The sequence below is a fragment of the Desarmillaria tabescens genome (genome assembly GCF_030435595.1).
Source record: "Desarmillaria tabescens strain CCBAS 213 chromosome Unknown EV420scaffold_293, whole genome shotgun sequence".
Lineage (NCBI taxonomy): Eukaryota > Fungi > Basidiomycota > Agaricomycetes > Agaricales > Physalacriaceae > Desarmillaria > Desarmillaria tabescens.
This window is the reverse complement of record NW_026848592.1, coordinates 1-14,967: the sequence shown is the minus strand read 5'-3', so window position 1 is coordinate 14,967 and position 14,967 is coordinate 1. Positions and strand designations below refer to the sequence as shown.

The 14,967-nt window shown below is 49.3% G+C and overlaps 3 protein-coding genes across 3 annotated transcripts; 1 reads left to right on the top strand and 2 right to left on the bottom strand.

The window, feature by feature from the left end:
- Positions 1-11,487: 11,487 nt before the first annotated feature.
- Positions 11,488-12,458, bottom strand: EV420DRAFT_1655513 (uncharacterized protein; the record flags this gene model as incomplete). Its single annotated transcript, XM_060478846.1, has 2 exons — positions 11,488-12,265; positions 12,319-12,458. The coding sequence occupies 2 exons, from the start codon at positions 12,456-12,458 to the stop codon at positions 11,488-11,490; spliced, it is 918 nt and encodes a 305-aa protein (XP_060321385.1).
- A 507-nt stretch (positions 12,459-12,965) lies between these two features.
- On the bottom strand, positions 12,966-13,577 carry EV420DRAFT_637857 (uncharacterized protein). The gene is made up of 3 exons (XM_060482888.1): positions 13,481-13,577; positions 13,337-13,430; positions 12,966-13,282 (listed from the first exon to the last, which is right to left on the bottom strand). Exons 2-3 carry the CDS (start codon positions 13,407-13,409, stop codon positions 13,026-13,028), a joined length of 330 nt encoding a protein of 109 aa, XP_060321384.1. The 5' UTR covers positions 13,410-13,430; positions 13,481-13,577; the 3' UTR covers positions 12,966-13,025.
- An 82-nt stretch (positions 13,578-13,659) lies between these two features.
- Positions 13,660-14,967, top strand: EV420DRAFT_1604941 (NAD(P)-binding protein; the record flags this gene model as incomplete). Its single annotated transcript, XM_060475037.1, has 6 exons — positions 13,660-14,024; positions 14,075-14,104; positions 14,159-14,176; positions 14,229-14,293; positions 14,348-14,566; positions 14,616-14,967. Coding segments are annotated over exons 1-6 (993 nt in total), but the record flags the coding sequence as incomplete, so codon positions are not given.

Here is a 14,967-nt window from a genome sequence, read left to right as displayed (position 1 = left end):
CGTTAACTTTTGAGCAGAGTCGTGATAGCTTGGACCAAAGTCTTGCTCAGTCATGGCGGAAATCAATGTCGATGCATGCTAGCGAACGAAAGCACTGAAAGTTCCTTCAGTAAAACTACAGGCTACCGTCAAAACAAAGAACTTACCTCAAGAGGAGGAAGAGCGTCTTTGTGAGGCTCTAATACAAGGAAACACGCGTCGAAGTCAGCACAGACGATGAGCAAGCGCACAGAGGACGGTACCCACTAGTACGCGGTGGGGAGCGTAAAGAGAAGTTCCACCAACGCGAAATTTCTCTAAGTTCACCTTACCACGTGGCACAGAAGCCATGTGTGCCTTTCACCTTTCACAGTGAAGGTACTATGTGGAACTTAGAAGAAATACGAGACCGAGCCCGTATGGAATACCGCTTCTTCGGGATCTATTTATAGGTCACTGACGCGTCTTTGGCATTACCGTAGCCATTAACAGTCTTATCGCACAGCCACATCTTATCTCTTGACGACAAGCACCCTAAACCCTGACTTCTCATGGGAATATCGATTATATCGCCAGCAACAAATGTTACGGAGTAACATAATAAAAGTCTAGGGGGGATGATGAGCCTCAAGGCTCTGTACGCTCAGAATTCGCGGATTTTAGCATTATAATAAATGCCTTGTCCACTTAGCGGACTTTCACTAAAGTCAACGATTGCAATCACGGCAATACCCACTCTTACCGCCAACTATCCTTCCCAGCTCGTATTCCGTATCAATATGCGCCACTTCATTAATGCCGCCAGGCACCTGATTGCAGATCTCACGGATTTAGGACCATCATTGATCGCCCAGCACAGCCATCGATGACCTCAGCATCAAGCGTCATTTAGAAGAATGCCGCAGTCAAAGTACCAACTCCACGGCAAAAGACCTAATACCGTGACCTTTCCACTCACTTTACTAAGGCTGTTACAACGCCAAGATAATGCCGCACGCATCTACTTCAGTGTACTACCTTCAGTGTACTTTGCCGCAGCAACACAGCAGCCCAAGAGTCCATATGTCGGGGGAATTCTTTCTGATCACTAAGTCTATACGCGGTAAAACCATGTGGGTGCTGTTACTTTAGAACTCTGGGAGCACGCGTTTTGTATCATTTCTTACCAATCGATGTACTAAGGACTTACTAAGGACTCGTTTCAAGTATTCTAATTTTATTCCGGACTTGTAGTATAAAAGCTAGTATAGTAGGAGTTGCTAGACGGAAGTTACTGGACACTAGCCATCATCCACGTTATCGACCACCGTTATCGCTTGTACTCGCTAGGAGATAGACAATAACAACACAGTCACTCCAAGTTATACTCTCTGTCACGGCTTTTCTTCTAACGGTATTGGTGTACGCTCATATTGCGCCAATACACGGAATTCGGTGTCCACAACTCGCTTTTATCTTTTAATCCGCCAGCATCGTTTCACTTTCACCAGCCAGGATCGTTTTCATCAGTTGTCACCTTCTACGTCGCCATCGTTTTACCCAGTTCAGTTCAGGATCGTTACGTCCCCGTGTGGACTCAGATTAGGATCGTTATTGCCGCCAGCAGCATCTGTCACGGAATTTCGGTCAACAAGCTTCAGTATAGGATCATCAGTCACGGTATTTGGTATCTTGCCGTCAGTTTCAGTATAGGATAGTCTCCGTGTAGACTCAGGATTAGTATCAGTTTCGTTTTGCCATCGTTAACCTCAGTATAGTTTCAGTTTCAGTCCAGCCCAGTCCCAGCCATCGTTTTGCCGTCACTAGTTCCCCCTCATATCATCGCCAGCTCGTCTTATCTTCGTTTCACCGCCAGTTTCTCGTTTCTCGACTACAGTCTTCGTTTATTGCCGTCACGGTATTTGTTATCTTGCCAACGGTATTTCTCTTTGACGGCATTTTCTCTAATTCCGTCAACATCGCCCACGGCTTTTACCAGTTAATTGCCGTCACTTCGTTCACGGTTTGCCGGTATTCCCAGTTATACCGGATTCCGTTCCTTCTCGTCTATCGAGACCCTTCCCGGCTTACAGCCAACGTTTTCTAGTACTCGATCGTTAAGGGTACTACTTCGCTGACTGAAAAGTCGCAGTGTATACTTGCGTTCTTGAGGAATTCATCGCACGGAGGTGCACCGAAACACTCGCACAACAACAAAGCCTTTATTGCCCCTACGCGCCATTTGCCGTGAACTCCTCTAGAGTTTTGGTTTTTGCCGTTGCCACGGAAGTTTAGGCTCATCACCGCTGGGATACTTCCCGCCTTGGGCGAGATGAACTCGGTAGTTCTCGTCCATTTGTAGGACCCTGCACCTCCACTCCCAGTAGGTGGCAGGCCGCATATTATCTCTGCCCATAATGATCTCCTTGACCCTGGGTCGGATTGCGAGGGCGACAACTTCCTCCATTTCCATGTCATTGTCAAAGCGTTCCACTTCCACGGCCAGTTGTTCGAATCTCTCAAAGAATTTGATGGCCGTTTTAAACTGCACTTGTTGCAGTTTCTTCCATTGCATCCGCTTGATTTGGACCTCTGCTACCTCTCAGAAACATGTTTGGACGTTTTCCTGGAAGGTCTCCCAAGAGGGAAGGCGATGTCTTCCACTGTGTGGGTCCTTGTAGTGTCGTTGCTGATGGACCCACCAGGTCATCGCTTCCCCACCAAATCGGTGAGCTGCGAAGACTACTCGACTCGGGCCATACCCGTAGGCTTCATTAAGTGTGAAGTATTGGGCAAAGACCTCGAAGTAGTATTCGCAATGATTGAAGAAGCGACCCAGGTCGCTGGCCTTCCCATGGAATTTATCAGGGATCTCTATTAACGTTGGTTTCATGTTTTCCCAGGGGTTAGCCTGTCCATCAGGGATAACCCATCCATCTGGCAGATCAGGTGGTAGAGGGGGGTTGGTAGGTCACGGTAGTGATCGAAGATTTTGATCACTACGTGGTGATGGTGGTTGTGCTGGAGGTCGAGGTGGTATGGGTGGAGGTTCTCCTCCACCTCCTCCTGGTCCTCCTGGGCTGCTGCCACCTCCTCTGGGAGCAGCGGGTGCTGGTCCACCTGCTTTTCCCATCAGCGCTGACTGGGAGGCTTCTCCAGCCATACTACGAGCATGGAAGGTTCCTCCTCCTGCCGCTTCCAGTCCTAAGGCACTGGAAGGTGCCCAGGTGATGTCGGGGATTGGATTTTCTGGGCCCACTATTCCCAGGTTAGGGAATGACTCTTCACCATAGCGCCTCCCCGGTGCTATGGGACAGTCGGGGTGTATTTTGTTCCAATCAATGGCAGCGTAATACCAGGTTTCGGTGCGAAGTATCTTGTCTTCCAACTCGGAACCTAGTTCTGCAGCATTGTATGCTTGTCCTTGGTCAGACGTGGTCCAATCTACATTGTACCATAGTCGTCTGCTGGTCCATTCTAACATTTGCTGCCATGTTAGATCATATATTTGTCGGTCCATGAGCTCCCATGCTTGAGCCCTGGACAAACTCGGGTGGGTCGTAGAAGGGGCTTCTACTGGGGGGGCGGCTGGCCCTCTCCTCCTTGAGTCGCTGGTCGATGACCATTCCAGCTCAGGTCCAGGGGTCTGACCTGTTGTCATGGTCGGGTGGAAAACCGATGATCTGGTATCGGGAGAATATCCCATATCCTGCATCCCAGTCATCGTTCCAGTCCCATACACCTCTGCAGTATCTGTAGTACTCATCCCAGATCTCCAGGGCATCTTCACATCTCCAGACCCAGGGCCATAGGCCTCGGAGTGGGAGAAAGCCATAGTATCCATCAGGTAGGAACCCTCCTTCTGGGGTAAGGAAGGGCTCGAGCTCGATGGGGGGTTCTGCTCCCTCATACTCGTCAGCGGCCAAGATCCTGAGACGTCGGCAGATGGAACAGTTGCAGTAGGGGTACAGATGGGGGGTCTGGTCAAGCTCCCTCGGGACGCAGTTCGGAGGATGATAGGGTCTGGAAAGGGTTGGTCTCCAGCAAACCAGTCGAGGATTCTGTCTCCCTCAGGGGTGTCTCCTGGGAAGATAACCCACTGTCCCTGACTAAACGGGGATCCTGGGTGGGTGTAGTACTCTGGGAGCTCCTCATTATTACTGTCGGAGTACTCAGTGAATATGATGTCCTCAGCTCATCTGAGTATGATGTCGTCGGGTCCATCTTCGATGGCGTCATTAGTGGAAGTTTCTGAGATGTGGGCAAAACGTGGCTCGGCGAAATCTCTGAGGTCGGCGATGGTGATAATCATTCAGGGTAGGACTTCGGACTCGGGACAGGGGCAAGGCCAAACAAAGTCTGACTCATGGATGGACTCGTCGTCCCACCAGGATGGGGGTCCTTCAACTCTGTAGGTTCCATTGGGGGTGTATGACACAAGAGAGGTTGGAGTGTCATGCCACTCCAGCTCGGGAGATTCATCTCTTCGATGTCCTCCTGTGTCGGGTACTCCCCATACTTCCCCTCATTCCCAGGCAGGGAGGAACGGGTTTTCACCTTCTTCAAAGGTGTTTCTTTGCCTGGTTCGTCTGTGGACGATTCGATCGAATACGTCGCAGTAGAACCCACATGTTCCTCTCTGGTAGAGACGCTCTCCATCGTCATCGAACCCTGGGATGGCTGCGGATAACTCTGTGGAGGCGATGGATAGCTTCTTGGAGTCATTGTCATCGCCCCATGTCGTGTCATCCCAGGATCCGTCCGTGTTGGTCCAGTACTCGGCAGTAAATCTGGGGTCGACTTGGTTGTCTCCATCGTCTGGAGGGATGCCGAGTCATCTGAGCTCTTCTTCCCAAAGGGATTCTTCGCCTTCACCATCTCGGTGATCCTCTCCCTGAAGCTCGAGTGTGGGGGGTTGCTCTTCTCTGTCGGGTAAGGGGTGTCGAAGTGCGTCTCACCCCCCCCTTGGCCGTGGTGTGAGGGACCAGAGCCGGATGGTGCTTGTTGTTTGTGAGGTTCCTGTTGATGAGCCATTGAGCTCGTATACTCTCCCTCTTCCGGGGGTCGGTGCTCTTTGGTGGCAGGTTGGTCGGAGGATATGAAGAACTGTGACTGCAGTTACTAGTGTCAAGATACTGAAGGTACTTCTGAAGATAATGGCAGTGCGGTCTGAGCGGGTGAGCGGCATAAAGTTCATTGTACCACAACGAATGTTTATGATCTCGGGGGACGGTGGGTGCCATTTTATAGATAACGGGCTGAAGGTTTCTTTTCTTTGGAAGTATAACAGTGACTGCCTTGAAGCGATACAGTTACCGTTGACAATGGTAAGGGTAGTGAGGGCAAGCTTCGGCTAATTGTTAAGCACTAACTCGAATCTACTCCAAGGCTGATCTCTATCCTGTCACTCGCATTTGGTGATTCAGTGTTAGAGAGGCATTGGTTGATTGCGAGAAGTTAGGCATCACTTTATAGCGAAAGCAAGGAGCTTGTAAGAGTTAGGAGTATATAACCTTAGCCAAAGCTGGGGTCTGAGGCCACAGCGTAGGCTAGCTTAAATACATGTTAGACTCGTACTAAGAATAGTGTCTACAAGGGTGCGTGCAGCGAGAAGTGCATCTTTCAACGAATGAGGAGGGAGGACACTAAAAGAAGTATGCTCCCGACGAATGAGAGTAAAGAGCGCATATCACCTGCATCTGCGTGGGACTCCATCTGAATAGGCTGCATCCCGTAGACTGCCCTCGACTGGCAGTCGACTCTCATCCAACTACTAAGAAGCATGATGCCATCAAGAGAAGTGTGATGGCACATGTGGGTCGCTGGTCATCTGGGGGGCAGCAGTGTGAACTGGGGTGATGGCAACCAGGTGACCAGGTAAAGAATGTGCCGGTGGAATATCATGGGTCCGAGAGATAAGATAGGCAGGTCCAGGGTTCCAATGGATAAGGATAAGATAAGATAAGGAAAATAGGGGTAAAACCATAATACCTACACCGGCATCTCTTTTATCTCCTCGATCTCTGTCGAGCTAGCGAGGTCTTCCTCTATTTCTGCTAGGACGGCTCGGAGATGGGTCGCGAAAGTCAATGGCTTTTTCTTCAGGAATTTCAGCCATTTCAACTTGTCAGGCAGGCATTTATTGTCTCACCCCTGGTGTGTCCGCACCGGAAACATTGCTTTTCTCTTTTGAGATGATCAATGTCCATAGGTTCACCTTCACTGCCATAGGTGAATCCAGTGGCGTCCCTTCTGCCCTTCGAGCCACTCGAAGAGCCCCCCACTGTTCCGGGCTTGGAATCAGCGGTCCCACTGGGATACTTCCCGCCTTGGGCGAGATGAACTCAGTAGTTTTCATCCATTTGTAGGACCCTGTGCCTCCACTCCCATTAAGTGGTAGGCCACATATTGTCTCCACCCATAATAATCTGTTTGATATTGGGCCAGATTGTGAGGGCGACGACTTCCTCCATTTCCTCGTCGTTGTGGAAGTGCTCAGCTTCCACAGCCAATTGTTCGAACTTCTCAAAGAATTTGATGGCCATCTTGAACTGTGCCTGTTGCAGTTTCTTCCATTGCATTCGCTTGATTTGGACCTCTGCTACCTCCCTGAAACGTGTTCGGACGTTTTCCTGAAAGGTTTCCCAGGAGGGAAGGCGATGTCTCCCACTGTGTGGGTCCTTGTAGTGTCATTGTTGATGGACCCACCAGGTCATCGCTTCCCCACCAAATCGGTGGGCTGCAAAGACTACTCGACTTGGGCCATACCCATATGCTTCATTGAGTGCGAAGTATTGGGTAAAGACCTCAAAGTAGTATTCACAGTGATTAAAGAAGCAATCTAAGTCGCTGGCCTTCCCATGGAATTTGTCAGGGACTTCTATCAGCATCGGTTTTATGTTTCCCCAAGGATTGAGTTGTCCATCGGAGATAACCCATCTATTTGGCGGATCAGGGGGTAAAGGGAGGTTGGTAGGTCATGGTAGTGATTGGAGATTTTGATCACTATGGGGTGACGGTGGTTGTGCCGGAGGTCGAGGTGGTATGGGTGGAGGTCCTCCTCCACCTCCTCCACCTCCTCCTGGTTCTCCTGGGCCACCACCACCTCCTCCGGGAATCATGGGTGCTGGTTCACCCTTTTTTCCCGTTGGCATGGTTTGTGAGGCTTCTCTGACCATGCTACGAGCATGAAAGGTGCCTCCTCCTGCTGCTTCCATTCCTAAGGTGTTGGAAGGTGCCCAGGTGACATCCAGAATTGGGTTTTCTGGGCCCACTATTCCCAGGTTAGGAAATGATTCCACACTGTAGCGCCTTCCTGATGCTACGGGGTGGTCGGGGTGTATTTTGTTCCAATCAATGGTGGCATGATACCATGTTTCAGTGCGAAGTATCCTGTCTTCCAGTTCAGAACCTAGTTCTGCAGCATTGTACACTTGTCCTTGATCAGACATGGTCCAATCTACATTGTACTGCAATCGTCTGCTTGTCCATTCTAACATCTGCTGCCATGTTAGATCATATATCTGCCGGTCTGTAAGCCCCTGTGCTTGAGCCCTGGACAAACTTGGGTGGGTCGTTGGAGGGGCTTTCACTTCGGGGGCTACTGGGCTCATCCTCCTGGAGCCATTGTTCGATGACCATCCCAGCCCTGGTCTAGGGATCTGTCCTATTGTCGTGATCGGGCAGGTAGCCAATGACCTGGTATCTGGAGAATATTGTATATCCTGCATACCAGTCATCGTTCCACTGCCATATGCCCCAGAAGTATCGGCGGTACTCATCCCAGATCTCCAGGGCATCTTCACATCCCCAGATCCAGGGCCATAGTCCTCGGGGAGGGAGGAAGCCTCCATCATAACTGTCAGGTAAGAATCCTCCCTCTGGTGCAAGGAAGGGTTCAAGCTCAGCAGGGGGCTTTGCTCCCTCGTACTCGACCATGGCCAAGGCTCTGAGATGGCGACAGATGGGGCAATTGCAGTAAGGGTATGGATGGGGAGAGGTCTGGTCAAGCTCCCTCAGGATGCAGTTCAGGAGGACGATAGGGTCCGGAAGGGGTTGGTCTCTGGCAAACCAGTCGAGGATCCTGTCTCCTTCTGGGGTGTCTCCTGGAAAGATGACCCACTGGCCCCCACTAATCAGGGATCCTTGGTGGGTGTAGTACTCTGGGAGCTCCTCATTATTACTGTTGGAGTATTCAGTGAATACAATGTCGTCGGGTCCATCTCCGACGGCGTCGTTTGTGGAAGTTTCTGAGATATGGGCAAAACGTGGCTCAGCGAAATCTCTGAGGTCGGCGATGGTGATAAGGGTCCGGGGGAGGACTTCGGACTCAGGTCAGAGAGAGGGCCAGACAAAGTCTGACTCATGGATGGAATCGTCATCCCACCATGAAGGGGGTCCTTCAACTCTGTAGGTTCCATCGGGGGTGTATGACGAGAGAGAGGTTGGAGCGTCATGCCACTCCAGCTCTGGAGATTCATCTCTTCGATGTCCTCCTGCATCACCCACTCCCCATACGTCTCCTCTGTCCCAGGCAGGGAGGAACGGGTTTTCACCTTCTTCAAAGGTGGTTCTTTGCCTGGTTTGTCCATGGACAATTCGGTTGAATGTGTCGATGTAGAACCCACTCATTCCCCTTCGATAGAGACGTTCTCCATCATCGTCGAACCCTGGGATGGCTGCTGATAACTCTGTGGAGATTGATGGCTCCCTGGAGTCATTGTCGTCGCCCCAGGTCATGGCATCCCAGGACCCATCCGTATTGGTCCAATACTCGGTAGTAAACCTGGGGTCGACTCGGTCATCTCCGTCGTCTGGAGGGATGCCGAGTCATCCGAGATCTTCTTCCCAAAGGGATTCTTCGCCTTCACCATCTTGCTGATCCTCGCTCTGAAGCTCGAGCATGGGGGCTCGGTCTTCTCCGTCGGATAAGGGAGGTCGAAGTGTGTCTCGCTCTCCCCTTGGCCATGGGGTAACTGACCTGAGCTGGACGGTGCTTCCTGTTCGCGAGGTTCCTGTTGATGAGCCATTGAGTCCATGTACTCTCCCTCTTCCAGGGGTCAGTGCTCTTTGGTGTCGGGTTGGTCGGGTAATGTGGATAACTGCGACTGCAGTTAGTAGTGTCAAGATACTGAAGGTACTTCTGAAGATAATGGCGGTGTGGTCTGAGGGGGTGAGAGGCATAAAGTTTGTTGTACCACAACGAATGTTTATGATCTCGAGGTATGGTGGGTGCCGTTTTTTAAATAACAGGCTGAAGATTTCTTTGGAAGTATAACAGTGACTGCCTTGAAGCGGTACAGTTACCGTTGACAATGGTAAGGGTAGTAAGGGCAAGCTTCAGCTAATTGTTAAGCACTAACTCTAATCTGAACCAAAGCTGATCTCTATCCTGTCACTCGCGTTCAGTGATTCAGTGTTAGAGAGACATTGGTAGATTGTGAGAAGTTAGGTGTCACTTATAGCGAAAGCAGGGAGCTTGTAAGAGTTAGGAGTATATAACCTTAGCCGAAGCTGGGGTCTGAGGCCACAGCATAGGCTAGCTTAAATACATGTTAGGCTCATACTAATAATAGTATCTACAAGGGCACATGCAACGAGAAGTGTGCCCTTCAACAAATGAGGAGGGAGGACACTAAAAGAAGTGTACTCCTGACGAATGAGAGTAAAGAGCACATGTCACCTGTATCTGTATGGGACTCCGTCTGAATAGGCTGCATCCCGTAGACCACCCTCGACTAGCAGTCGACTCCTGTCCCAACTACTAAGAAGCATGATGCCATCAAGAGAAGCATGATGGTGCATGCGGTTTGTCAGTCATCCGGGATGCAGCAGCTGTGAACTGGGGTGATGGCAACCGAGTAACCAGGTAAAGAGTGTGCCGGTGGAATATCGTGAGTCCAAGAGATAAGATAGGCAGGTCTGGGGTTAACGAGAGATAAGGATAAGATAAGATAAGATAAGGAAAATAGGGGTAAAACTGTAATAGTCAGTATCTAGAACCAACTGATCATGATGAGTCAGCCACCAAGACTCAGATATAAATTCAAAGGTTCAAATTGTGAAACATCTTGACCTCTGACTCAGCTGACAAAGGCAAGATGGTATGTTGCAACCACTCATCACTTGTATATCAAGGCTATATCATATTTATTCTAGGTGACAGTCACATATTTTTCCATCACAAAAGTTTCCAAATTGAAACAAAGATATGTCTTACATAATGGTCTAGAAGAGAGTTGCAGACCAAGATGCTGGTATGCCACATCCAGTAAACTATTAGGTCAGCCGGCCAGCTCAAAGAGACCTTGAAAATATCTTGCCATCCTTTTGTATGGAGACAGAGGAGGTCCCTCATATAGTACCTGTGAGCAAAGGAGCATCACTCCTGTCATGCAAGATTGCCTCCTGGTTGAGGGTCTAATGAAGGTGTGCAAGATGGTGGCATGTGAAAACTGCAGTCTACATCTCACATGTTCTGCATGAATATCTTACCAAATGCAGACTTATGTACGACTAACAACATTATCTTTTAGCATCTCTTGTTTTTTTGAGCCAGCTGCCATTCTCAGAGTTGCTGTTGAATGGAGGATGTCGTGGATGGATGCACACTGCGCAGATCCGACTACTGTACCATTTTGATCAATTCAAATGTGATCCAAGAATTTTTGACCAAAAAAAATTCAAAAGAAATCAGAATACAGTAATCGAGAAAAAATCATTTCCATTGCCAGATTTTTTTGCTGTGATGCGTGACATTCGAATTGAACGAAATGGTACAGTATCAGTATTTCATTTTAAGGATGACATCCATGTGCCTTGCCAATGTCAAATGGCATCTGGGGGCTGCTAAAGGACCACTGGAAGGTAAATAAACTGTGATGTGATCCTACAGTAATGTCACATCAAGCATAGAATCACACTGTATGAGAACAACCCTGAGCTAGTTCGAGTGTAGTAAAAGATCGGTCACCCTTTGTTCAATGAAAATAAGTGTACGCTTGGGACATTCATATTTAATAAGAGAGGATATAAGTACGGGATCTAAAAATGAGGGTGAGTAATATGACAATGAATGTAGTAAGGTATACATACCTCAGTCGGGCACAGCGAAGGTGAAACGACGAGGTATCTAGATACGTACGGCTAGAATATATACGGTGATCAGAAAGGACGGGAGGCACGTAAGTATATAAGGTAAGTAAGAACGGAAGACGGTTGAACAATAAGCATACGGGTATACAAGACGGACATCCTTCAACAATATTGTCCCAGAGCAGAAGAGATGGATACGTAGATGATAGAATTTTTGTGTCTTTTGTGTCAGATTGTTCTTGTAACTAGTACACCACTTTGTAGTTATACGAATCAGGTCCTGATAATACGCTACCTACACAATACAGCGGGATTCATTGGATGTGCGCACCTCGATCATGGTCTGGTTTGTCAGCGACACCTTAGTGCTACTTAACATGCTACGGAAACCCCTGTATCTGGTTTTCTTAGACGGGGATAAGTACCGGCTTTCAACTAAGAGTCAGATAAGCAAGGGCACATAATAGAAAAAAGGGAACCCCCCAGGAACGATCGTGTTTGAATCACCACTACAAACGGGCCCTCACGCGAGGAATCAGCCCCGGGACACCCATCTCGACAATCCTGGTCTTCGTCGTTATCGTCCTCTTCATCGTGCTCACCCTCGTCACCCTCGTCCTCATCCTCATCCTCATCCTCCTCATCCTCATCCTCCTCATCCTCCTCGTCCTCATATTCCTCGTGCTCGTGCTCGTTCTCATCATTCTCATCATCGGCACCTTCGTCTGACGATCCACCCCCAAACGGCTCCCATTGTTCATCGTCCTCAAAGTCCCGAACGGCCCTTAACGATGTACCTTTAATCTCCCCAGGACCTCGTTCTCCAGGAGATCGAGGAACATTCAGATCCTTGACTACGGCAGCCATCATGCGCTTCTCTATGCCACTACATCTATCGCGATGTCTCACCCACGCATCGACATCATAATCCCTTTCACGAAATGCAACGAGGTCATCGCATCCAGCACAGACGCACGCGCCACGAGAAAGTAGGTTTGGAACAATCCATTCCTCGTCAAGCAGGAAACGTTTGCGGCGGTATCGGATTCTGTTGTGGCAGGGTAGAAGGGAAGCGCAGTCCTTATAAACTACGAGCACCGCGCGCGGTGAAGAGGCGCGTATCTCATAGCGAAACGTCCAAGACTGACTGTAGGAGACGGGTTGGGAAGTGGCTAGTGATGGTCTGTAGACTTCAGGTTGCTGGTCTGGGATCCTGAATGAGAGCGGATGAGAATTTACTACGCGAAATTGAGATAGATTCATTACCGTCGTTTTTCATTTGCTGCATCTATAATGAATTCGATGTCGCGCATTCGGGACTTGGTGACGAGCACGCACAGTAGGTGAGTGCGTTGTCCCAATGGCCTGAAGTCGAGCTTATAACCTGAGAAGTCGAGGGCGTTCATGGGCGAAAGTGAGTGTCCGTAAGCACAAGGCAGGTTGAAGCAGTGGTGAAAGGTGAAGATGCTTAGGTGTTTGGCTCATTCCACTGGGGGCGTAAATACACGTGACGGTGTGGATTCCGCGCCCTCCCAATTATTTGTACGCGTTAGCTGGCTGCAACGCGTGAGCAAGAACAGCAGGACGCGCCGACAGAACTGCTCACCGAACCACCACGACCATAGACGACGAGGGGATTTATGACGGCCAGACGCTTTTCTTCGGACACGACGCGCTATGGCCATTTCGCCGCGAATAGCCTGGATCCACTGGGGATCACTGATTACTGAGTCTCTACCACCTTTAGGACACAGGCAAGCCGCGACGCCAATACAGTCGAGGCCACTCGACTCGTGTTCGCCATGGACCGTAGAGTTTCATACCAACCGGGGACACCTTCCAATTCGACCGTAATATGGATACATCGGCACAGAGTTTGGCCAGAGTCAGTCCTACTCATTTCGTGAGTAACTAGCGGTATCGACGTCCACATGATCTCGCTGGCACTCAGTGAGGGGCAAAGAGGGAGGGAGTCATTGAAGGCGTTGCGATTTTGTAAATGAGACATTTGAGTGTGCAGAGGTCACCGGGAGACGCGACAGCCGGCCACTTGGATGTGAGACTCCGACGCGCGTGCTCGTGGATGTTAAGATACCAAACCTGGGGGAACGTCGAGAGAGGATGTCGACACGTTCTCGTTGTATGAAACCATCAAGCGCAGGAAGTATGAGCAGTCGAATACAGGTGACTTGATATCTTGATTCTCCAGCTGATTCCATATCCGAGCCTCCTGGAAGAAATAGTATTATACGTGAACCTTTTGTTCATTTCATTTCGTACTCACTCACATCTTTGGAGGCCAGCAGTACTATTGCACCTGGCGCAGAGGTGACCCAGGCGAGCAGCACCTTACCCATAATACAACTATCTGCTCAAATCTAAAGTATCTTAAATCAATGGCCATAAGATCTCTAGCATACGGGGATACCTTCAGCCGTCATAGTTTCTTTGAGTCCCAGAATAATCGCCAAAAGTATCGTCTAGGAAGCCGTGGACTGCTAGCGGATAACAACGGAGAAGATTCATGTTTTTCTTCTCGGCACGTTCCGACCCGAGCTCCTATCTCGTTCATCGGACCGAATGCCGAAAAAAAAGTTAAGTGTCCCACGATTCTCTCTGCTTCATTTCGCCTAGGATCACTCTCCAACACTGTAAAACTTCTAATGTCTACCCAAGTACACGGCAAAGGACTTTTACTCAAAGCGGACCCCATCGCAGCCGTATTTCGAGAAGAAGTGTCGTCTTCCCTAAAAAATGCACCCCGAAAACCAAAACTCGTGGGTATTCTCGCAACTTCCTCCTCTCCAAGCAGGGTGTACGCAGAATTCACGAAAAAACAATGCGAGGAATTCGGTATAGACTTTGTGCTGAAGAAAACTGGGGCTGCGGAGTCGGCGGACTTGCAAGAGGGCGAAGGTGTTGAAGAAGCCATAATGGAAGCGAATGAAGATGATCAAGTAGATGGTATCATGGTATGGGTTTGCTCTGCTCCGAAAGTGTCACACAAATACCCTTCCCCCAGGTATACTACCCGATCTTTGGTGCCCAGCAGGTTTGTAGCAAATTTAGAATGATCCCAGCTTACTTGAACTCGTTTCTTTGGTAGGATCATTATCTTCAACAGGTATGCAATACCTTTGCATATAGAGAGCAGTGGTCTTAACTATTTCGTCTAGATTGTCACTCCATTCAAAGACGTTGAAGGTCTCAATGTCAAGTTTCATTACAACTTGTACCACAAGTAAGGATCTAGATCTTGATCCTTACTCAGGCTAGTCCTAAATTATCTCCCAAGCATTCGTTTCATATCGCCTCAAACCCTGACATCCTCGTTACCATCCAACGTCGCCGCTTCTACTACGGATGGCGATACGCCACCTTCGGGTATGGTCAAATCGATCATACCATGTACCCCACTCGCTATCGTAAAATGCCTTGAATACGTTGGGGTATACAATAGAATCCTGCCGTATGGTGATCGTGCTTATGGTAGAATAATTACTGTGATTAACCGGTGAGAAGCCAGACCTCGCCCTCCGAAGCAAATCCTGATAATCATGCAGATCAGAGGTCGTTGGTCGACCACTAGCAGCACTCCTGGCAAACGATGGCGCCAGGGTATTCTCTGTTGATATTGACTCCATTCAGGAATACAACAAGCGCCCACGGCAAACAGACGCCACTGGGACGCGTCGGTTTTATCCTCGTCACGTCGCGCAGCCTAGTGCACTCACTTTACATGAGTGCCTGGCCCTCTCTGACGTCGTCGTTTCGGCCGTACCAAAGGCGGATTATCAAGTCAAGACGGAATGGCTCAAGGACGGCTGTATATGTTTAAATATCGCCGTTGAGAAGAACTTTCAAAAGGACGTAAGGGACAAGGTAACGCATCTCTACTTGACTGGCGTCTCTTTC